This window comes from Bos javanicus, chromosome 29 (genome assembly GCF_032452875.1).
Source record: "Bos javanicus breed banteng chromosome 29, ARS-OSU_banteng_1.0, whole genome shotgun sequence".
In the NCBI taxonomy this organism is placed as follows: domain Eukaryota; kingdom Metazoa; phylum Chordata; class Mammalia; order Artiodactyla; family Bovidae; genus Bos; species Bos javanicus.
The window spans coordinates 22,329,641-22,355,650 of record NC_083896.1 but is presented as its reverse complement, the minus strand read 5'-3'; the positions used below and the strand labels follow the sequence as shown (position 1 = coordinate 22,355,650).

At 38.2% G+C, this 26,010-nt stretch overlaps 1 protein-coding gene across 6 annotated transcripts in view; it reads left to right on the top strand.

Annotated features, from left to right (window-relative positions):
• The window catches only part of GAS2 (growth arrest specific 2), a 180,297-nt gene that overhangs the window by 92,731 nt on the left and 61,556 nt on the right, over nt 1-26,010 (top strand). For all 6 annotated transcript variants that reach the window (XM_061406189.1, XM_061406190.1, XM_061406195.1 and 3 more), the window contains 2 exons: nt 10,913-11,054; nt 18,794-18,901. In XM_061406189.1, coding sequence (XP_061262173.1) covers nt 10,913-11,054; nt 18,794-18,901 — 250 coding nt within the window. The remainder of the gene's footprint in view (nt 1-10,912; nt 11,055-18,793; nt 18,902-26,010) is intronic.

The following is a 26,010-nucleotide window of genomic DNA, read 5'->3' as shown; positions in this document are numbered from 1 at the left end:
ACATTTGGAAAACTCAGCAGTGGCCACAGGAGTGGAAAAGCGCAGTTTTCATTCCAATACCAAAGAAGGGCAATGCCAAAGAATGTTCAAAGTACCACACAATTGTACTCATCTCATGCTAGCAAAGTAATGCCCAAAATTCTCCAAACCAGTGTTCAACAGTATGTGACCTGTGAACTTCCAGATGTTCAAGCTGGATTTAGAAAAGGCAGAGGAACCAGAGATCAAATTGCCAACATCCGTTGGATCATTGAAAAAGCAAGAGAATTCCAGAAAAACACTTACTTCTGCTTTCTTGACTATACCAAAGCCTTTGACTGTGCAGATCACAGCAAACTGTGGACAATTCTTCAAGAGATGGGACTACCAGACCACCTTACCTGCCTCCTGAGAAATCTGTATGCAGGTCAAGAAGCAACAGTTAGAACCGGATATGGAACAGCAGACTGGTTCCAAATTGGGAAAGGAGTATAGTGTCATATACGTCAAGGCTGTATATTGTCACCCTGCTTATTTAACTTATATGCAGAATACATCATGCAAAATGCTGAACTGGGTGAAGCACAAACTGGAATCAAGATTGCCAGGAGAAATATCAGTAACCTCAGATATGCAGGTGATACCACCCCATGGCAGAAAATGAAGATGAACTAAAGAGCCTCTTAATGAAAGTGAAAAGCTGGCTTAAAATTCAACATTCAAAAAACTAAGATCATGGCATCCCATCCCATCACTCTATGGTAAATAGATGGGGAAACAATGGAAACAGTGACAGATTTTATTTGGTATGGGGGGGGGGACTCAAAAATCACTGCATGGTAACTGTAGCCATGAAATTAAAAGATGCTTGCTCCTTGAAAAAAGATCTATGACCAACCTAGACAGCATTTTAAAAAGCAGAGACATTACTTTGCTGACAAAGGTCTGTCTAGTCAAAGCTATGGCTTTTCCAGTAGTCGTGTATGGATGAGTTGGACTATAAAGAAAGCTGAGCACCAAAGAATTGATGCTTTTGAACTGTGGTATTGGAGAAGACTCTTGAGAGTTTGTTGGACTGCAATCAAACCAGTCAGTCCATCCTACAGGAAATCAGTCCTGAATATTCATTTGAAGGACTGATGCTGAAGCTGAAACTCCAATACTTCGGCCACCTGATGCAAAGAACTGACTCCTTGGAAAAGACCCTCATGCTGGGAGAGGTTGAAGGCAAGAGGATAAGGGGATGACAGACGATGAGATGGTTGGATGGCATCACTTGCCTTCATGGACATGAGTTGGAGCAAGGTCCAGTAGTTGGTGATGGATAGGGAAGCCTGATGTGCTGCAGTTCATGGGGCTGCAAAGAGTTGGACATGACTGAGCAACTGAACTGACAGAGGTAAAAAGAAGGAGGACCGCTTTCTGCAGAATTAGCTGGGAGTTTTCATTTTCCTGCTGTTTAGTGTACATCATTTACTTATTTTCTGGATTCACTTTTTGAATTTATGCTATTAACTGAATACTCTGTTAGGAATCCTGCTGAACTAAACATTTTTAGTATGATCGAGTCACCAAAGGAAAAGTTTGCCACCCAATGACAAAATCCCGTTAGAAATCACTTTTCCTCTAGCTCTGAGTGTGGCGTGAAAAATCCCTCGCCATAGTATTTAAAACAACATCTTGGTTAAGGAAAGGGAATCATAATGGCCTGGTCAATTTGAAGGTGACGTGTTTTGTGTATGCTTTTCCTCAAATATTTTAAAATTGAGACTTTGGGTTGCTCCATTTATTTTTTAAAGCCATGTTATCGGTATATGATTAACATACAATAAGCTGTACATATTTAAAGTAAACAACTTGATGAGTTTGGTTGTAAGTATACATCTATGAAACTATCATCACACTCTATGCCATAAATGTAGTATCACCTCCAAAAGTTTCCTCTGCCTTTATTATTATTATGTTCATTATCATTATGATTGACAAGAATGGGTGGCTACATTTCTAACCACACTAATGACCATGTGTACTAGTAAAAGCAGAGATTATTCGCATTATAAAAACTTTACTAATTTCACAAAGCAGCGATCGAAGGATTAAGACAACACATTACAGTGTTCAATTTGTAAATTTTGTTTTTTATCTTCCTTACCTACTTGAGTGCTATGAAATATTGTACACATACCATGAAAAAGTAGGCTGAGAGATTATTCAGGTTGTTATTTTGTATGCAGCATAAAGTTAAACAGCTGAATACCCAAATGGATAGAACGAACATTTAAGTATAAATGTCTGTGTAAATTTCTCTTTGGACACATTTGAAGATTTTATTAAAATCTTAGTGGAAGTTCAATTGTACTTTAAAAACAGTCACCCAGTACACCCAAACAACACTAGCTTAGTCCTGTGTTGAAGCATAATAGTTGAAGGAAAAAAAAAAGGGAAATTCATCATTCTCATCTTATTTTGGCCAAAATTTTTGTTTTGACATAGTAAACCTTTATCTAGATTATTGTATGGGTGCTTCCTTCCCCTTTTACTTTTCCATGATGTTGAATTAGGACAGCATTATTGAATTAAGATAGCATTAACCAAAACTAGAAGTGATGTTTGGAGAGCTCTCAAGAATCACATTAATTTGTACACACAATAGATGCAGTTTGACCCTGACAAAATCCCAACACAAAGTTGCGAATTTTGTGTTTTTTCTACTGATAGATAATGATTTTTTATGTTTGATCCTAAATATTTATTTCTCAGGATTACATAAATGTCATTTTAAAAGCATCAACATCACTTCAGAAATGATTAACTAAAAGTTTCTAATTCTCTGCCATATTCCTTGCCTGGGAACCCTCTGTGAAGCTCTCTTGAGAGCTGTGGGCTTCTCTGAGTTCTGAAATGGGAGAATGAGACCACTTATTTTTGCTGTCATGGGCAAAACTTCCCTTTATTTTTCAACTACAAAGAGGTATCATCACTGTGAAATCCCTCCATTAATATTTCAGAAAACATGTCAGTTTCTGTGTCTAAAATATGCATGTTTGCCTTCTGCAAAGTAAAACACTCAGCAAAAACAGGTCAGTAAAACCTCAAAAATCTGTTTAATGAGAGTGTTTTGATATTCATTATTTTAAAAAAATTACTAAGAATTCAGCCTTTTTTTAAGACTGAAAAATTAAGATTAGCTTTATGATAAAAGTAAAAAAGAACTTTTGTTAATTTTGTTTGGGGCTACTATTATAAATAGTCAACATCAGAGGGAAGCTTTTTATTTTTATTTTTGAGTGCTTCATTTTGAACAAAATTTATGACTGTTTAAAAGAAATATACTTTGTGAATATTTCCTCCTATTTTAATTTGTGACATAATGAAATGTTACTTAAAAGAAAATATTCTTACACCGGGGTTATTAGTTAACTCATCCTATTTAAAGAACTTGACTCTTACTGCTAAGAATAAAATTTATTTTCATTTGAGTGAAACTTCCATCCAGACTTTAAAGCAGAATAAAAATGGGGCAAAAACTATCTTGCAAGAATCTTTAAGTGATCTGTTATATGCCTTAAGAAAGGGGAATGTCTAAACTTTATCCCTCCAGATCTAATCGGAGAAGGAAATGGCAACCCACTCCAGTATTCTTGCCTGGAGAATCCTGTGGACAGAGGAGCGTGGTGGGCTGCTGTCCATGGGGCCGCATGGAATCGGATATGAGTGAAGCGACTTAGCATGCGTGCATGCGTTGGAGAAGGAAATGGCAACCCACTCCAGTGTTCTTGCCTGGAGAATCCCAGGGACGGAAGAGCCTAGTGGACTGCTGTCTATGGGGTCACACAGAGTCGGACACGACTGAAGCGACTTAGCAGCAGCAGCAGCCAGGTCTAATAAAATAGACCCCAGATGTGTTTTCTTTGAAAATTATCATCTAGTAAATAGTTTGAGTAAATTTTCTAGTTCAGGGCTTAGTTTGGGGGCTCAATTATTTCATCTAGACCAATCTCAAAAGGTATATCCTATGTCAGAAAAATGTAAAGTCTATGCCTAAGATCTCATCATGAAGTTATTAACCACAAGACCCTTTCCCTAGCACTTTTTTTAATGAGACTAAAAATGATAATACGACACTGCCCTTTCAGTATATTCCCTACTTTCATGTCACTGGGGTATACAAAGATTTGCTTTTAGCAGATCCAACCTTCTTGCTGTCTTTTGTTGACCCTTATTCAGTGTGAAAGCAACAGTTGCTCCTTCCCCTACAAGGTTGTGAAATCTTATAGTTGGGCAAGAATAGACAACAGTGAAAGTGAGAGTGGAAGACACTCGGTCTTGTCTGACTCCTGCGACCCCAAGGACTGACTATACAGTAAATGGAATTCTCCAGACCAGAATACCCAGGTGGGTAACCTTTCCCTTCTTCATGGGAGCTTCCTAAATCAGGGATCGAACCCAGGTCTCCCTCATTGCAGGCAGACTCTTTACCAGCTGAGCCACAAGGGAACCTCTAGACAATAGTAGTTGACCCTTATTCAGTTTGAAAGTAACATTTGCTCCTTCTCCTACAGAGCTTTGAGATCTTGTAGTTGAATGAGAATAGGCAACAGTGTACATTTTTGAAAACCTTTAGACAAAATCAAAATGTAGCATGGGATAGGGTTAATCATGGAAACCAGAGTGAAGCAGCTTTTTGGAGAGCCAAAAAAAGACCTTTTAGTGACTAAGTTGGCTTCAGGTGCAGGGGAATTTCATGATTTACAGCCTGTTGACATCTCCAGACAGACAGGAAGCCAATGAGTCGTACTTAAGTGTGTATTTCAGGATTGGCTGACTGTACCTTATACAGCTTGAAGTATTCAAAAGCCAGTATAAGCAGAGATTTGGGGCTTAGTGCTGATTTTCTATGTTCAGTGGCATAGCTAATTTTCAGCATTCCCAGATAAAGAAAAATCTCCAGGGCACAGTTTTCCATGTGTGGTGGTGTTTTCTACTTCATTGAAACTTTGTTTTGTTTCGGACATGGAGTGGAACCTGTTGGTACTTTAATAACATTTTTCATATTATTTCATTTTATTAAAATATTAAAAGGAAAAAAAAATTGTTCAACCCAACCAACCTGTTTCTAAAAGGTGGCATGAATCCACCTACAATTACAAATGAAATCGTATTTTCCAATTGACCTAATTTATATTTTCCAATATGATGTTTTCACTTATGATTGACTTTTAATTGGCTGTGAATTCTAGAGTGTTAAATTCCTCTAGCATCACTGCCCAGTTTATGTTATTCTCTTAAGAACATTAAATATAACAAAATGTTATACCTTGTTGGAACTAAGAATTTAAATAAGTCTAGAGGGATTAAAAAAGATTGCCTGTTGAAGTTCATCCAGTGAGTTAGTAGCAAAAATTAATTTATAACTTCTGCTATGCTTCAGCACTGAGATATTCCTGCTATCCCACAATTCTGAGAAAATTAATTTAAAGGAAGCCTATGTGAGTTTTTGAACTGTGGTGTTGGAGAAGACTCTTGAGAGTCCCTTGGACTGCAAGGAGATTCAGCCAGTCCATCCTAAAGGAAATCAGTCCTGGGTGTTCATTGGAAGAACTGATGTTGAAGCTGAAACTTCAGTATTTTGGCCACCTGATGCTAAGAGCTGACTCATTTGAAAAGACCCTGATGCTGGGAAAGATTGAGGGCAGGAGGAGAAGGGGACGACAGGGGATAAGATGGTTGGATGGCATCACTGACTCAATGGACATGGGTTTGGGTGGACTCTGGGAGTTGGTGATGGACAGGGAGGCCTGGCGTGCTGCAGTCCATGGGGTCATAAAGAGTCGGACACGACTGAGTGACTGAACTGAACTGATGTGAGTTTTTGGTAAAGGATACAAACAATAGTAACATAACAATATTGTAAATTTAAAAAATATTCACAATCTAAAAGCTGAAAGTTATGTTTTATGCAATGGTAATTTTAGGATTTCATGGCTGGGAGACAACATCTCAAGTGACTCTGAGAGAAGTGCTCCAAGGAGGCATGGGGAGGAGCCAGGTTATATATAAGTTTTACCCCAAAGGGCAAGTAGTCTGAACATCATGGGCTTACCGGTGGCCCATGGTAAAGATCCCGTCTGCCAGTGCAGGAGATGTAGGAGACACGGGTTCAGTCCCTGGTTCAGGAGGAGGGCATGGCAGCCTACTCCAGGATTCTTGTCTTGAGAATCCCATAGAGAGAGGAGTCTGATGAGTTAACTGCCCATAGGGTCGCAAAGAATCTGACATGACTGAAGTGACTTAGCACACACCCACAGTCTGAACATAAAACGATTGTTTTTAATTAAAGGAAGCCAGATATCTCAGGTTAAGGAATTTAGTGTTTTTCTTTTTTATGGGACGATGCAAAAGTCTGGGCTCACTGAAATCATGCCTTTCACATGCATCGCAGCTATATGGGGCCAGTATCCTGTTTTTCACGTCCTGAACTTCCTTGGGGTTTCAGTCTAATGGCTGTTGGCGCACAGGTAATCCTTTCCTTCCTGAGTGCCCTTAGGGCTCAGGAGCTCATATTAAAGAACTAGAATTGCTGATGATTGTGACATCCATGTTTACTGATACAGCAGGAATATCCCATTTCTCATAAAAAACAAAACTACATCTTAATTATGAGACTTTCATTATATCATTGGATGGCATAATATATTAAAAAAAACTTAAAACTTCAGCAAAAGGACCTCAATGTTGCAGTTTCCTGGTTTGCAAGCTTTGATACATCAGTTATCAATAGCCATTTCAGAGGTGGTGCCCTGTGTCAGACACTGTACTGGGTATGTAATGGATACTGTTTTTATTCCTTCTAACTGTATTGAAACACAGGAATTAGAATTTTCACTTTTTAGTGAAATAAAACAGAGACTCAGAAATGATGTATATCAAGATGCCCCAGTGGTCCAGACACATGGAAGACATTCAGTTTGCAGTTATTCTTTTAACTTTCCTCTTCCTCCCTCCTTCCTGCCTCCCCCCTCTCTCCCCCTCTTCTGCTACATCTTAAGGTGATTTGCTAAATGTAAAGAGTAGGTTAATGGCACAGTTATCTCAAGTCTGCCTCAGGGAAGAATGATACCCAGATCTCTAAGTGAATATTGTTGGTACTTGTCAACTGTATGAGACACTGGGTTGAGTAAAATGTAATTAGTGAGCTCTAGAAAGTTAAAAATGTATTTTAGTTTTGAATAAGGTTTAAAGTCTTCTAGAAGAACACTTTTTAGGGGTAAGGTACCTATTTAAATTTAATGTTGATATGTTTTATTAAAGTGATACACATTTAAAGATCCAAAACAATGAACTCTGATTCATCTCTGGAACCTGAACACATTGCTATAGGAGGATCCAGAGTTTTTTCCCCATTCAGACAGTAGCTATCAAGTACCTATTGTGAGCCAGGATTCGTACGACCTGCTGAGGCGGCTGTGAATCAGACAGTGGTCTCTACTGTTACAGAATCTGCAGTCAATTGCATGTTTCTACAAACGTCCTATTAACTGGCTAATCTGTTTAAAAGGTTTGAAATGTGATAGCGCCTAAAGTCTTTTCACTAATGATTTATGTAACTAAAAATTACTCTGTTCACTAGAAGCAGTTATCAAAACAGCAATTATTATTTGAGTTGTGCCAGTTTAAACTGTTTTGTACCAAATTCTGGTATGTTTTCCAGCTCTCAAAGAGCACTTGACGCGTATGTAATGTCAGTTAAATGAACAAACCATTAGAACGGGAGAGTGATAATCTAAACTTTTACATTTAACAGTGTTTTTTTAATGTACTATTCAGTCACGCTAAGGTACGGGACATATTGCCAACATATTTATTCTCTCTCTGTAGATTATTTACTTTGTAGGCAATCCATAGCCTATTTTTTTTTAATTGCCAAGTTACTTTTTCCTCTTCTTTTTAAAATGTGATCACCTGATTAAAATATCGGAGAAAACCTGAAGTCAAAAAACCTGTATCGTGTCTTTGTCCTTTTCCTAGCTAGTTCTGTATTTTCTCTGGGTCTGTTTTATTTATTCTATAAAACTGAAAGGATATAACTACATGAACTCAAAGATCCTCTAGAATTATCTTTTGTCTCCCCCACCTAGGCATTATAATATACAATTGATATGTATTGAGGAAATCAAATCAATTTCACATTTACTCTAAGGAAAATATGATTAGGAGAGAGGTGAATGCTATTAACAACTATATCTCTGTCTTTAAACTGCTGTGACATTTATAATTTACGGCATATAATTTTACCATATTGTCATTTTAAATTATTTTTTTTCTCTGTATTCATTTTCTTTCTCGCTAACAGTATAAATGCTTTCATTATGTTGTTCCTAAGAGGATAATCGATGATGCTATGTAACCCATTCTACATTATTCTGAGTCCATAAAGGTATACAATTAACAGTGAATTTCTTCTCTATAAATTCATTTAAGAACATTTATTTGGAAAGTTTGCTGTTTTCCACTTGACTCTGACTTTATTTCCATCATTAAAAAATTTGTATTCAAAATAGGAGTTCAGTTACAGCACTAATATCATTAAAGCTAATAAATCTGAAATTTGAAGACAAAATTAACATGGTAATTCATGTTATTGACTCATCAATGTACTACATGGAGTCTTTTAATTTATTTTTGTAGGTTCTTATGAGTCTGTTCATATATATTTTCATATATAGCTGTAACTAACTTAATTACAATGACATCTGCATTTTTTTAATACCAAATGGACCTTTGTACATGAAAGTCTGGCCTTAATTTTGGTGTTTTCTCTTGGATCTTTTGGTCTGATTTTAGCCATGACTTTAAACAGACATAAGCAACCCCTTAACCCATACCTGCTCTTTGTATTTATATTGTTGGAAGCTCTGACTGTGGCCTTCATTGTTACTTTCCGTGATGTACATATTGTCCTGCAAGATTGTATACTGACCCATGCAGTAGTTCCTGATTCAACTGTGTATACTCTGCAGTCTAAGAGAGACTGCAGCAAATTTGGAGCAGGCCTATTTTCTGGTTTGTGGATTTTGTTCTTGTCAGGAATCTTGAAGGTGTTTTGTTATGGTGAAACAGTGGAGCTGGTCGTGGCTTCTGTGTGTGTGCTCAGTTGCGTCCAGCTCTTTGCAACCCCAGGGACTGTAGCCCGCCAGGCTCCTCTGTCTATGGGGTTTTCCAGGCAAGAATACTGGAGTGGTTTGCCATTTCCTTCTCCAGGGGACCTTCCTAACCCAGGGATTGAAACCCATGTCTGCTGCATCTCCTGCATTGGCAGGCAGATTCTTTATCATTGTGCCACCTGGGAAGCCCCTTGGCTGCTGTAGGAGCCCTTCTTTTCTGCAGATTCATCATCTATGACACACACTCACTGATGTATAGGCTGTCACCTGAAGAGTATGTATTAGCTGCTATAAGCCTCTACTTGGATATCCTCAACCTCTTTTACACCTTTCCAAGTTTTGGAAGCAATTAATAGAAAGTGATTGAAAGCACTATATAGAAACTGATTCATTAAGTACTAAATTTTGAGATATAATTAACTATTAAATACTTTTAAGATTTTATTTATATGCTGTATACTATATTATAAAGTATAAATCTCCTTTTACTATTAACAGATTTTAACCTCATTTAGAAAAGAAAAAGTATAGAAGATAAATTCCAGAGAATTATTCAGTGTTGCAATAAAATTATGTTAAAATGTTAATGACATTTCATTATAAAATGATGTATTGAGAATTAAAAATCTACTCAACAGATATTTTGACTTAAAATTTAACACTTTTGGTTTTCTAGAGTATAGGTTTCCTCTAAAAATTATAGCAGTATGCCAGTGACTAACAAAACTTTGGCAAATTCTTGACTACAGTCATTTCCTAGGGTGCCTTAACAAAGTACCACAGATTGTGTGGCTTAAATAGAAATTTCTTTTCTTATAGTTCTGAGGTCAAGGTATCAGCAGGGTTGGTTTCTTCTGAGGTGCCTCTTTTGGCTGGTAGATGGTCATGTCCCTATATCTTCACATGGACATCTCTCTGTATTTGTCTGTGTCCAAATTTCCTCTTCTTATAAGGATACCAGACATATTGGAATAGGCCCCACCCTAATGACCACATTTTATGTTAATTACCTCCTTGTAAAGATTCTATTTCCAAATACAGTCATATTCAGAGGTACTAGAAGTTAGGACTTTACACTGGGCTTAATGTTTGTGTCCCCCCAAATAGTTCATTGAAACCTAATGCCTGCTATGATGATATGAGGAAGCAGGGCTTTGGGGATGAGGACAGAGTTCTCATGAGTGGGATTAGTGCTCTTATAAAAGAGACCCCACAGAGACCCCTAACCCTTTCTGCCACACGAGGTGACAGCGAAAAGGCACAGTCTATGAACCAGGAGTGTTTCCAAGATGGTGCGGTGCTGAGGAATCTGCCTGCAGTGCAGCAACTGTAAGAGATATGGGTTTGAGCCCTGGATTGGGAAGATACCCTAGAGGAGGAAATGGCTACCCACTCCGGTATTCTTGCCTGGAAAACTCCATGGACAGAGGAGCCAGGCAGGCTACAGTCCACGGGATCACAAAAGAGACACAACTAAGCAACTGAGGACACTGAGCACATATACCTGTAAACATGTAAACATATATGTGTGTGTATATATATGTATGTATATTTATGTATGTGTATGTATGTATGTATGTATATATATAAAAATTTTCTTCCTGCTTAAAAGGGTGACAATTTAAGTACCTACCAGAATGCCAGAAAAAAAATTAATGTTATTTTGAAAAGTTAGCAGTTTGGTCTTGTGGTGTTCATAATTGAATGTATGTCAAGTGCATCATTATTATAAGTTATGCATGTTTACTTGTCTGGTGTCTTTTAAAAAGGTATGGTGTGGAGCCTCCTGGTTTGATAAAATTGGAAAAAGAGATAGAACAAGAAGAAACACTCTCTGCCCCTTCTCCTTCACCTTCTCCTTCTTCAAAGTCTTCTGGAAAAAAGAGTACAGGAAACTTATTGGATGATGCAGTAAGTAAAATTCATCAGGTTTCTTACCAGTACTTGCTCCTTTTTGAACTTCAGAACTCATTCTATTCAGTCTCCTCTCTGTCTCACCTCTACCTATTCCAAAGTTACTGCAATTTCTTTTAGAGTCCTATGAGAAAATTTATATCCTGCAATTTGTTTCAAGACTCAAAACTGAGCCACTTATCTTATTTAAAGTACAGCATCACTTAATTCTGCTGAGTAGTACCTTAAATTTTAGGATAGTAAGTCCAGCTCCTGAAAATTGTCTTTGAAAACACTTAAGCCTTGATACTATTGGTTCCTGCTCCCTTATTCATTGATAAGAAGTCTGAAGGCATGGGATCTTAAGGACTGTTAAAGAAGGAAAGGCAAAATGCAATGGAGAAGACAACTGTCATTTACTGACTCTGCACCAGGGTGGGAGGTGGTCTGCCACTGTTCTTCAGGTGATCTTGTTAGGCAGGTTTTTTATTGAGGAATCTGAGACTTGAATTACCTGCTGAGAGGAAGAGAGAAGCTTAGATTGCAACCCTATTTTGTCTAACTCTCTGAGGTCACCCTCCCTCTACTTAACAGAGTCCTTGAGTCACCATTGTTGGCAGATTAGGAAATATTTTCATTACCTCCTCATACAGAAAACAGATTCTGGGTGTAACAGTAAACAGGATGAAGTAAAATTCCCTGGCTACTTCTGTTGTCTCTTAAGTCGTTCTTGGTCTTTAGTGGTGTGTCTGATTACATGTATGCATTTACTTCTCAGCACATATGTTTGGAGTGTGAATGTCAGAACTGCCTCTGGGTTTTGTGAAAAATGGAAACCTTGGGGATGTTAGAGTGAAGTATGTCTCACATACACAGATAAAATCCTTTGGTACAATATGTACAGTATGTCTCACATACACGGGGAGAGTTCTTAGAAGCTAGCACCAACCATGATGCCCTTTATGAGGAGTAGGCAGAACTGAAAAGGACAGCTGGCTCTTAGCTGAGAGTTTCTTTCCCTCGGGCCTGAACTGAAAAGATCTGGGGAAATGACTGATTGGTGCTGTTGGATATAGAAAGATTCCCCCACCTTTTATTCTCTTTTGTGTGACACTATAACCTATATTGCATATTTAGATGAACAGAAATATAACAATTTGTCTGACAGATTGAGAATTCCCATTTCTGCTAAGGGCAGCACATTATACACTTAGCCCATCAAGTTATCTTATCCGATACCAGTTTAATTTAGTATTCCTATGTTCAGTCCACTCAGAAATGAAAGGATAGGCAGGGCACTTCAATATAATTCAGTCGTGTCTGACTCTGTGCGACCCCATAGACGGCAGCCCACCAGGCTCCCCCGTCCCTGGGATTCTCCAGGCAAGAACACTGGAGTGGGTTGCCATTTCCTTCTCCAATGCATGAAAGTGAAAAGTGAAAATGAAGTCGCTCAGTCATGTCCAACTCTTAGCAACCCCATGGACTGCGGCCCACCAGGGTCCTCTGTCCATGGGATTTTCCAGGCAAGAGTACTGGAGTGGGGTGCCATTGCCTTCTCTGATAATGCACCTAAAAGGATGTTAAAATCACAGGAATGTTTTTAAAGATCAGTCACATGCCTTGCATCCTACTATTCCATTTTTATTTTGTAAGGTAGTTGAGTAACTTGGTATTAATAGTATGTAATGGCACATTATATATTGGTAAGAACAACTTTTCTTTTTTCTCAATTATACTTTTTTGATTAGACTTCATTTTTTTTTAAATTTTATTTTATTTTTAAACTTTACATAATTGTATTAGTTTTGCCAAATATCAAAATGAATCCATCACAGGTATACATGTGCTCCCCATCCTGAACCCTCCTCCCTCCTCCCTCCCCATACCATCCCTCTGGGTCGTCCCAGTGCACTAGCCCCAAGCATCCAGTATCGTGCATTGAACCTGGACTGGCATCTCGTTTCATACATGATATTTTACATGGACTCTGTGGGAGAGGGAGAGGGTGGGAAGATTTGATTAGACTTCATTTAGAGTAAGATCTTCCTTTTAGTCTTTCTCTTATAAAAGTGTTTTTCTGGGGCTACTCTGATCTTAGTCCTTTTCCTCTAAGCTGTTACCTTCATTCACTTTCTTTAATGCATTATAGTCAGAGGTCTGGCCAGCATCACCCTTAACCTCCTTATGAATGAATTAGTGAATCAAATGAATATTTTAGTCCTCAAATTATGAGACCACTTTCCGGTGTATCTGACCCTGTTGACCACTCTGGTCTCGTAATTCTCCACAAGTATTATTGCTACCAGAAAGATCAACCTAAAGGGAATTCAGAATTGATTAAATTTTTATGGGAGCTCTATAATGTCCAGGGTAAAGTCCGCACTCATATATGTGTCACATAAGGCCTTCATGTTGTGGCCGATTTTGTCTTTCCCAGCCTTTTTTACGCTCTGGGTTCATTCTTGCATAGTAATGTATCTATTGTAAACCTGTCCTCTAAGCCCAAATGCCCAAGGCTTATTTTATGCCCTGTGTTTTTCCTCATTTGCTGTCCTCACCCTGCTCACTTTTGGTTTCTACTTTTAGACACCCTTTCATCTTCTAAAATTCAGGCTGCATGGTCTTCTATAGAAAGTTTTCTTGGCATCTCTCATTCCCGGTAAAATTGACGAATGTGTCCTTGGTTCCTCAAGTGTTCTTATACATTTAGTGAAGTGTTTATCATGTTGGGCATAAATACCTGTTCTTCTCTAGGTACTGTCTTTGTTCTCAAAGACGAGGACCGTATTTTATTCAGCTATATCTAGTGCCATGCTAATAGGATACATTGTTAATGTGAGTAATCAAAGCTTGAAAAAGATTCTCCCTTTTTCTGTTTGTCTGGAATGGCCCTGTGCTCTGGAGAAAATGTGCATTTCTCAGCTCTGCTGTAACTTAGCAGAAGGAGGAGGAGATGTTGCCCCTTGGGCTGTTTACCTGAGCCTGGGCAAAGTAGCTAGAATGGTTCCCTTTCTTCACCAGCTTATGTCCCGTGTGGCCACCCCTCATCCTTGAGAAGGGGAGAAGGACAGGGGAAGAAGGTGGTGAAACAACTACGAAAGGGATTTTGGAAAAGTTTTACCAATAATCCAGTTCAGAGCACATACGTGAGTTAGGGACTGTCTTCAAAATGGCAAGACTCATTCTGTGGTTGCTCTCGCTATGCCAGGCTCTGTTCTTGCAACTGGAAACAAGGAAGGGGCTTTCGAGAAGCTTTAAACTCCCTTTACAGTTTTTCAGGGTTTGGGAACATAACCGTCTGTATAGTTAGGGGGTTTTCATCGAATGTAGGAAATGTGCTAAGTGGATTCTTATGTATTGTTGCCAGCTAGAATGCTGTGTGTGCAGTCCTCAAACCAGCATTTCTCAAAGAATGTTTAATCAAACACTCACACCACCAGATGGCCCATGGCATGAATAATTCCATGGGTAGGTTAGTTTAAGAAATACAGCTTACTGTAGTCCCTACCTAGAGTTTGGCAATGCATTCTGGCGTATGAAAGGCACTAATGAGTTCTATAATAAGATCTTGTTTAACCTGGAATTTTCCATGCTTCTTTGGCCACAGAAGCCTCTTATAGTCTCCTTCATACTACACTGGGGAAACTGCACTGAAATATTTGCATTCTGTTTAAGTGAGAGTTTTTCACCAAAGTGTTTTATTTCAGGGACAGTAGAACAGAGAGAAAAACCATTTGGGCCTCACTAATGGTTTAAATCAGAGCTTCATATGTCAAATATGAAAAGGAAATAGTTCATATGGCAACTGCTTCCCTGCATATGAGGCATAGATAGCCATTGGGGAGTTGCAATTCACATACTCCAACATGTGCTTTAGAATGGGGGTATAAAAATATTGCTTGCAAAGTTCCTGTCTTTATTTAATAATATTGAATATTTATACTCTAGAGATATTATTTACATCAAAAAAGAGGGAAAAAAGAATAAAGAAGAATAGTGAAGAAGAAAAAGAAAAAAGTGGAGAAAAGAGTAAAGAAAGAAGGAGGGGAAAAAAAAAGAGACACAGACCCGTGTTAAAACGTCATATTCCAGTGAATAGTTCCAACAATAACTGCCAGTTTAGAAACTTTCAATGCATCTTCACATTTCCTTGTTTGACTTAGGAGATTTGTGGAAAATTGGGGGAAAAAATAGGTGACCCTTAATGTGGGTAATACATCCCACCTTCTTTAATCAAGCAAGACATCCTAAGAGGAACAGAACACAGTGGAGTCATTCAGATTAATTTATTCCCCAGATGTCCTGATAAAGTGACTCAGCTGTGATAAAATGATGGGGTCAGATTTAGTTCCCTTGTGTTGAGCCTGTTCCCACACAATGAGTTGAATACAGTTCTAAGAAACCAGTCTTACTTTCTTCCTCTTCTCCATCGACTTCCTCAGTCTGGGGATGAGAGATAGTATAATTCTGAGTAATCAGGCTCCTCTTGAAATCCCATTTCAGCAGAATACTGGCTGGGTTCCTGGCCAAAAACAGAACACCTGCCAGACTGACTTACCCCAAGGTAATGTAAGAAGCACAGGTGTCATCAGTCACTGTTTACTGAACAATGTATTTCCATTACCCACAGTCTGGCCTTGTCTCTTCCATTTCTGCCTCCAGCTCTCACACAACTACACAAAAGCCCTTGATTAAAAAAAAAAGCAAGTGTATTTTCAAAGCTTAGGAAGACATTAGAGAAGGACAGACCACTTGAGAAAATGTTTCTTGTATTTTATTTCATTTGATACCAACAGTTTCTGTATTTTGTCTAAAAACACTTCAAGATGGAAATACTTTCCATACACACTTGTGACTGTCATTTCTTAGCAGAGGAACCACTTGAATAGCAATTTAATGTCTGCTCAATTACTAAGCTGCAGAAAAGCTATGCCAAACATGAGTTTCTTAAGGTTTGGGCCATGTGCTTTTATGATGCTGGTTGTTGGATATTTTTGGGGGGAAGTGGCCAAAGTCCTTCTCTTTTCCTCCATCCCTTCTCCTCCCCCTCCTTTCCTTCTTTTATCATGGAACTATTGTGGTGCTAAGAAAAGCTGTACTACTTCTAGCAATTGTTTTCAATAAACCCAATGTATTTACATATTTATTTATAGTTTTAAAACATGTTTATAAACACATATAAAAAGAGATACACATATTGGAATACTTAAAATGTCTACAACAGTACACATTCATTGGTCCTGTAACCTCACCTCCACCCCAGACTATGGTTCTGCATCATAGAAGGGAATGTCGTACTTCTTGTTCTATTATCACCATCTTGTTCAAGAATATCTCTTAAAAAAAATTCCTAGGGATAGAATACTATTAATACTGGGGAAGTGGGTAGATGTATCAATAGCCCAAGTATCGTGTGGTAGGAAAAACTCAGAACTCAAAGACATGGGCCTAATCACTAACATAATTAGGTATGTCACTTTTTCAATGAAGGCCATCTCTAAAATTCTTTGAATCCAGTTGATCTGTCACACTAATTCGCTCTTGTGTCCTGTCTAAGTCCCTGTGCTTATTTATTCAATGTGTATTTATTGAACACATATTATATGCCATTAAGGCATTGTGTTTTATTTCAAGGATTAAAAACTAGAATGAAGTACTATCTCAGTCCTCAAGTAACTCACAATCTGGCAAAGAGACATGAAGGTGAACCAGCCACTGAGATGCAATGTGCTGTAACACAAACAAGTAACAAGAATTGTAGGTTTATATGTTGACAGAATTAGGAATTCTAGAAGGAGCTGATGAAAATATATATCCTGAAATTGGTTCTCTTTTTCCCAGCAGTAGTGTTGGTTCTCCTTTCTAGGCATCCATGAGACATAATTGTATAGTTCTCTTTTTTTAAGATTTTTTTTTTATGTGGACCATTTTTAAAGTTGCTTCTGTTTTGTGCTTTGGTTCTTTGGGCCCTTGAGGCATGTGGGATCTTAGCTCTCTGACCAGGGATCGAACCCTCATTCCTTACCTTGGGAGTGCAGAGTTTTTAGCCACTGCACCACCAGCAAAGACCCCATAATTGTATAGCTCTTAAGATAAATTTTGCTTCAGGATCCCCCCACTTTTTCTAGCTTTCCCCTTTAATGTCTTATGCTTTCATACTTTCTGGAGCCTCACTTGTTATAGGGAAAGCAAGTGGTGTAAGTTCTTTATTCCAGCATGCAAGTGAGTTCCTGTGTTACCTTCCCACAGTTTTTGCTTAGTGGAGTGCTGATTGAAGTCAGACATCAAACTATTTGAAGAAATGATTGAATTTCTTTGATGACAAAATTCTAGGAATCATGTCTTTGTGGAAGTAAGGATTTGGATGAGGGGTATCCAAGCCAATTCCTCAGAATCTAAATTTATTCTATGCAGCTTCTCAAATGTAGGTTGAGCATGATTTAGATCTGCCGTCTATGGAAACTTTGACTCAATACACAAGGTATTATTTTGCATTGTCTGGTTGCGAAAGTGAAAGTCACTCAGTTGTGTCCGACTCTTTGCGACCCCATGGGCGATACAGTCCTTGGAATTCTCCAGGCCAGAATACTGGAGTGGGTAGCCTTTCCCTTCTCCAGGTGATCTTCCCAACCCATGGATCAAACCCAGGTCTCCCTCATTGCAGGTGGATTCTTTACCAGCTGAGCCGCCAGGGAAGCCCAAGAATACTGGAGTGGGTAGCCTATCCCTTTTCCAGCAGATCTTCCTGACCCAGGAATCAAACTGGGGTCTCCTGCATTGCAGGCAGATTCTTTACCAACTGAGCTATCAGGGAAGCCTCTATTGTCTGGTTGGTTGGTGACTTTAAGAGAGGACAGGTATGAGACACAACGTGGGAGGTTCCCAACAAAAGAAAACATAAATAAACCTCATTCCTAAGATCATGGACTATATATCGTCTTTAGTAGTCACGACTATTTATAAGCATTTTGCATTTATCATTTAGTATTTGTATTTTTTAAAGAGTAGGGAGAACCCCATGGACAGAGAAGCCCTGCAATCTATAGGGTCACAAAGAATCAGACATGACTGAAGTGACTTAGCATGCATGCACATGGAGATAAAACAGAGAAAATTTGATAGTCAGACATGGATTCTATAAAATACATATAAACTGTGAGATACTGCTATGAGAATAGGTCTTGGAAGATGGGAATTACTGAGGAGTGAATTGCCAGATTAGTCTGGATGAATTAAAGATGACAAAAAGAGTTCAAAATAGGGTGAAGCAGTAGTCTCATTTTAAAATAATAATAAAATTTAAACTCTCATGTATTTTGAAAATGGGTAAAATTAATATTAAAATTATGATAGGGAAGCATATGCACTATGTTAATATAGATGCTGTTCCAGCCATCAGTAGACTTTCTTGGCAACACAATGTACACAGTCTTCTTAATTCACTAAACATGAGACCCCAGCGCATCATCCCTACACTGCCAGTTGATTTGCTCCCGATTATCCTCCGGTATTATCATTGCCATCAGCCCGCTTAGGCCTTCGTGCAGTTACTGGCCTGCACAAAGTACCTTCAGGGCCTGACCTTTACATAGTTCAGGTTTAATATGATATTTCTGTGCTCACATCATGTCCATAGGCTGATAGAGAACACATTCAAACGCATTAATGGTTTAGGGGCCTTTGAACCTGTGAAACAAATTAATCTAAATGGAATCTGATTAAGCAGAATGAACTCGCCAGCTCTTCCATTTCAGGTGAAGCGGATTTCTGAAGATCCTCCTTGCAAATGCCCAAGCAAGTTCTGCGTGGAGAGGCTCTCTCAAGGAAGATACCGCGTCGGAGAGAAGATCCTTTTTATTAGGGTAAATTTTCACTTTTCACTTGACAGCTTGTTCTCCTGAGCATGCACAGAACTGGAGTTGGGGGTTACAGGGAAAATATGACCAGTAACTAAGCAGGAACTTCCCAGGTGGTGCTTACAATTGGGTTTGAACATGAGATACAGAAATTTTTATTATCATACATAATTACTGCTGAGGCCTAAATAAATACAACTTTATCTTTTTACATATACACCAAACAGATCATAGAATCAAATTGAATGAGGAAGAGAAGAGAAAACAAATTCCTTTTTGGTCTAGGCATTTAGTTTCAAAGGAACTAAATCTGCTTCAATGGGTAATAAGAAACACTATTCTGCCCTGGTTTTCCATATCTTAAGTCTGGGAAATGATCAACCCATAGGTCCTGATGACTTTCAAAATATTTGAATATGACTTTTGAAAAAGTTTGGGTTATGAACCAGGGTGAGGAAAGTCAAAACTCATTACAATAGAGTGATTAAATGATGACTGCCATTATTTTAGTAGTTTTCTGGGTTAGAATAAAGAAATAGGGGGCCTGTGTCAATGAAAGATTTGGTGGCCTCTGGCCATTTTTCAGTCATCCTAATTAAAAATCTGACAATTTTTGATTGTAATTATTGACTTAATAAAGTAACATTTCAGGCTGTGATCTGCTTTGTTAATCATCAAGAGAATTTAATCTCTCAAAATGTTTGTTGCTTTCCCTAAGACCAAGAGAGAAACAATCCCTAAAAAACACTGACATAGAAAGCACTATTCCTTAGAAAGTCATAATTGCACACTTCTTTTAATAATTCTGTATCTAACACATTTACTGCTGGTTTACTGTTTTCAGCATAAGCTAGAGTTAACAATTTCACGTCTAACCAAATTCCAAAGTTTGTTGACAACACCCAATGACTTATGTATGGATTATGATTATTATGTATTTTTGTTGTTGTGAACACATTTTCTCATTATGCTTTTGAGTCAGTACGATAACAACCAATAAGAATGAAAAATTAGGAACGTGTATGGTTTACTGAGAAAGAACCCAGAAGACGTTTCTGCAGATGATATCTTTGCTAAGCGTATGCTTTATGTGGGTTTGTAGAAACCAATGTATGATTGGATACTTTGCATACATGGCTAACTAATGTTTACTTATGTAAATGCATCTATATGCTTATGTAGATATGTTGATTTATATGCACAAGTCTCTAAAGGTGAAGGAGAAATCTCTACCCAATATAAAGGATTCTTTAGTACAAGGGGATATCTCCAAGGTTTTTAACTGTCACTTTTAGGCAAATATGCTAATAATCCCCTGCTACAGTGGGAATTCTTGTTTCTAGTTTATCAAAAACAATTTCTCAAAGCCCCAGATTTGGCATTGTACCTTCCAATGAGCAGCACTGTTTTTGAACTACCTAATCACCCTGATGCTAGGAGGAATTGGGGGTAGGAGGAGAAGAGGACAACAGAGGATGAGATGGCTGGATGGTATCACCGACTCAATGGACATGAGTTTGGGTGAACTCCAGGAGTTGGTGATGGACAGGGAGGCCTGGCGTGCTGCGATTCACGGGGTCGCAAAGAGTCGGACATGACTGAGTGACTGAACTGAACCGAATAGACCAACAAAGTTAAATGCAGTCGATTTCTGTCTGTGGTACAGATACAAATTTGCTTTCTTCCAAGGTTTAAATATATCAATTATTTTTCACTGTCTTTGGAGTGATGATGAAACCTCCTTGTTGACTTCTGTAATAACAGAGATTTAGGTATTTCTATTTAGCCATGCTGTGTATCTTTGAAATGTAAACAGATGGCTTTCAGCCTAATGTCATGATCTTGTGGAGGAGAGAGGTAAGAATTTTCCTTTGTTCTTTGTTCATTCACTTAGTTGGTAACTACCCAGGCCTCAAGTACTGAAAAATCACTTGGCAATATAAAGCTGTATAAGCTTGTAGGAAGGTTTTCAGAAATATGTCTTAGATGCCATGAAAATGTCTATACTATTTGATTTGTCAACCTCAATGCAACTCCATGTAAATATTTTAACGATACTATTCCATGTAAACAATCTAACAATAATTTTAAAAACTGGTCCTCAGATATGCAACAGTATCATCTGGGAAATGGTTAGAAATGCAAATTCTTGAGCCTGTCTCTGGACCTATTGAATCAGAAGCTCTGAGGGTGGGGCCCAGACACCTGTGCTTTAACAAGCCTTCTAGATGATTCTGATGCATCAAAAGTTTGAAACCACTAATCTAAAAGAGAGAACTAACTGTATGAATGAAAAGATCTGGTTTTTAACAGTATAATTAGAAATCACTTGCATATCTGATCATGGAAGTATATAACCATTGAGGTACTAGGAATGATTATTTTAAAGACTTCTCTGTATCATGAGAAAAAACTGAAGATACAATGTTAAGTGGGAAAACAGATTTTGAAATTGTATTTACATATAAAAATATCTGTGTATAAATCCACATAATCCATATGATTAAGACTTAAAGGGAGTAGGAATAATTGAAAATATTTTTTTAATTTTCAGAAGGCATTAAGTTATGAGTGAATGATTTTTTTCTGTTCTACATTTATTTCTGATGATATTAAAAATAAGGATTCTTTAAAAGAAGAGAAGTCAGCAACCTGATACAGTTGCAAATGTGAGAATAAATAAATGGACTTCTAAAATGTATCAGATTAATTAGCTCAGTGCTCATTTTTCTGATCTTTTATCTAAGCTTTTTATCTTCTGAACAAGAGTAGAGAGGTTTATTGGCACCATGGAGTTGTTTAGACCAGGGAGGGCTTTGCATTTTGTTGTGAACTTGTAGCATGTTTTTCCTTGGATGAAGCTCTCATCTTTCCTTATTGTTCTTTACTATTTTATTTTTCCATTGTGAAAACTTACACAAATTGTTTGCAGTTAGCCCTAGGAAATGTATAAACATATTAATATAAATGCCCTTCTCTTTTCAGACCCCATCAGTGAGCCATATGCTCAGTTTTCTCCCTGCTGAAGTTTTAATGACTAAAAACTTTATAGTCATTAAAGTTTTTATCATTTGATATCCCTTTCCTTCAAGGCTCAGTTTTTAGTGACATGCAAATAATCTAATACAATAAACTGACCTGTGCTAATGCATGAATTGGATGTAAATGACTCCAGTGAATAGAACTTCCATGGGGGGTAAGATCTTTACACTTAACACAGTAGTTCTCGTGTTCTGATAGTGGAGCATGAGGGCAAGCCAGTGGGCTCACATGTGGTGAAACAGCTGACTTTTTTTTGTGCTTTGGGCACTAATACAATGAATAATTTTTTTGCTTAATTACAATTTACCACTACCCTAAATAGCGTTGTTCAAAATGTGTTTCAAGGATTTATAGTTCTACAAGATGTTAAAAAATATTATTCATAAAGAAGAAGGGTATGACCATGGGTTTAAACAGATTTCTTTAATAACTCTTATTACTGATAATTGACTCTATTAGCCTCTGTCTTAGCACCTGTGATATATCTCACTTTAACTTCTCAGTGCAATGTTGCCATTCTCATTGTACAGCTGAGAAGCACAGAGGTTGAGTAACTTCCCAGATTAGAAGCAAATAAGTGATGAAGCTCAGTTCAGTTCTATCACTCAGTCGTGTCTGACTCTTTGCCACCCCATAAGTGATGAAAGTAGGGAAAACCAAAAGATTATTCATGTATGACCTAAATAAAATCCCTTACAATTATACAGTGGGAGTGACAAATAGATTCAAGGGATTAGATCTGATAGATGGGGTGCCTAAAGAACTATGGACAGAGGTTTGTGACATCGTACAGGAGGCAGTGATCAAGACCATCCCCAAGAAAAAGAAATGGAAAAGGCAAAATGGTTGTCTGACGAGGCCTTAAAAATAGTTGTGAAAAGAAGAGAAGCAAAAGGCAAAGGAAGAAAGGAAAGATAACTCATTTGAATGCAGAATTCCAAAGAATAGCAAGGAGAGATAAGAAAGCCTTCCTCAGTGATCAGTGCAAAGAAATAGAGGAAAACAACAGAATGGGAAAGACTAGAGATCTCTTCAAGAAAATTAGAGATACCAAGGGAACTTTTCATGCAAATATGGGCACAATAAAGGACAGAAATGGTATGAACCTAACAGAAGCAGAAGATATTAAGAAGAGGTGGCAAGAATATACAGAACTATACGAAAAAATCTTCATGACCCAGATAAACACGGTGGTGTGATCACTCACCTAGAACCAGAAATCCTGGAAAGCGAAGTCAAGTGGGCCTTAGGAAGCATCACTGTGAACAAAGCTAGTGGAGGTGATGGAATTCCAGTTGGCTATTTCAAAGCTGAAAGATGATGCTGTGAAAGAGCTGCACTCAATATGCCAGCACATTTGGAAAACTCAGCAGTGGCCAGAGGACTAGAAAAGGTCAGCTTTCATTCCAGTTCCAAAGATAGGTAATGCCAAAGAATATTCAAACTACCACACAATTGCACTCATCTCACATGCTAGCAAAGTAATGCTCAAAATTCTCCAAGCCAGGCTTCAACAGTATGTGAACTGTGAACTTTCAGATATTCAAGCTGGATTTAGAAAAGGTAGAGGAACCAGAGATCAAATTGCCAACATATGTTGGATCTTTGAAAAAGCAAGAGAGGTCCAGAAAAACATCTACTTCTGCTTTATTCACTATGCCAAATCCTTTGTGTGGATCACAACAAACTGTGGACAATTCTTAAAGAGATGGAAATACCAGACCACCTGACCTCTCTTCTGAGAAATCTGTATGCAGGTCAAGAAGCAACAGTTAGAACTGGCCATGGAACAACAGACAGGTTCCAAATTGGGAAAGGAGTACGTCAAGGCTGTATATTGTCACCCTGCTTATCTAACTTATATGCAGCGTACATCATGAGAAACGCTGGGCTGGGTGAAGGACAAGCTGGAATCAAGACTGCCGGGAGAAATATCAATAACCTCAGATATGCAGATGACACCACTCTTATGGGCAAAAAGTGAAGAAGAACTAAAAACTTCTTGATGAAAGTGAAAGAGGAGAGTGAAAAATTGGCTTAAAACTCAACATTCAGAAAACCAATCATGGCATCCGGTCTCATCACTTCATGGGAAATAGATGGGGAAACAGTGAGAGACTTTATTTTCTTGGGCTACAAAGTCACTGCAGATAGTGACTGTAGCCATGAAATTAAAAGACACTTGCTCCTTGGAAGAAAATCTATGACCAACCTAGACAGTATATTAAAAAGCAGAGACATTACTTTACGAACAAAGTTTCATCTAGTCAAAGCTATGGTTATCCAGTAGTCATATATGGATGTGAGAGTTGGACTACAAACAAAGCTGAGTGCCAAAAAATTGATTCTTTTGAACTGTGGTGTTGGAGAAGACTCTTGAGAGTCCCTTGGACTTTAGGATGGACTGGTTGGATCTCTCTGAAGGAAATCAGTCCTGAATATTCCTTAGAAGGACTGATGCTGAAGCTGAAACACCAGAGCTTTGACCACCTGATGTGAAGAACTGACTCATTTGAAAAGGCCCTGATGCTGGGAAAGATTGAAGGCAGGAGGAGAAGGGGACGACAGAGGATGAGATGGTTGGATGGCTTCACCAACTCAAAGGACATGAGTTTGAGTAAACTCTGGGAGTTGGTGATGGACAGGGAGGCCTGGTGTGCTGCAGTCCATGGGGTCACAAAGAGTTGGACACGACTGAGCAACTGAACTGAAGTGATGAAAGTAGGATTCAAAGGTCCAACTCCTGAATTTATACTCTTTAGCACTAAATAACAGAGAAGGCAATGGCACCCCACTCCAGTACTCTTGCCTGGCAAATCCCATGGTCGCAAGAGTTGGACACGACTGAGCGGCTTCATTTTCACTTTTCACTTTCATGCATTGGAGAAGGAAATTCTCCAGTGTTCTTGCCTGGAGAATCCCAGGGACGGCAGAGCCTGGTGGGCTGGCATCTATGGGGTTGCACAGAGTCGGGCACGACTGAAGCGACTTAGTAGTAGTAGTAGTAACACTAAATAATACTGATTTATTTATCTGGGATTATCTGAGATTTCCTGGGGGGCTGAATATATTAATGTGATATATTAATCATGAGAATGAGATGTATTATGTAACATTTTCTGAATGTATCTGAACATGGAAATGGTCCCTATGCCACCTGTTTTCCCCAGAGCATTATCCTGGGCTAGGAGGTCATGAAAACATACTTTGGGAAAGACATTATCAATCAAATCAATTAAAAAAGAATTTGTAACATAAAATTATATGAAAGTTTTCTGCAGTTTGCCAGAGTTAAAATCTATTTATATCAAAGTGTGGCTTCCCAGGTGGCATAGTGGTAAAGAATCTGTCTGCCAGTGCAGAAGTAGGAGACATGAGTTTGATCCTTGGGTTGGGAAGATCCCCTGGAGTAGGAAATGGCAGCTCACTCCAGTATTCTTGCCTGGAAATGTCCCATGAACAGAGGAGCCTGGCAGGCTATACAGCCCATGGAGTTGCAAAAAGTTGGACAAGACTGAGTACACATACATACACATATCAAAGTATTTCTAAGAAATGTTGACGTTATACTGTTCTATATGTAAATTCCATTTGGAAATTATGATTCAAGGAAATGCCTGGAAAACTTTAAAAGAAAGGCAGCTAAAATTTAATAAACATCATTTGCACCAGGCATTATAACAGGTGCTTTATGTACATTGTCTCACTGACTTCTCTACCACTGAGCTGGGAAAATGTTTTTATCCTTTTGTTATACATGAAAAGACAAAGACTAATTATGGTTAGGGTCTTAAGTAAATAGTATGATGCACAAAATCTAAGTTTTGACTCCCAAATCCATAACATACTCCATTCTAAGCTACCTGCCTATGACATGTCCATTAGATGCAGATTTTTATTCACAAGGTTAGTCCTGTAAAAAGGACTTGCACCTTTTTCCAATAAGTTTAAGGCTCAACTATATAGTAGTGTATTCCTGTATCATTTTTACTTTACAAATATTCAGATACAAAAAGTATTACAATTGCATAATCAGTAGTACTATGCAGTGTAAGGCAAAGGATTTAATTTGT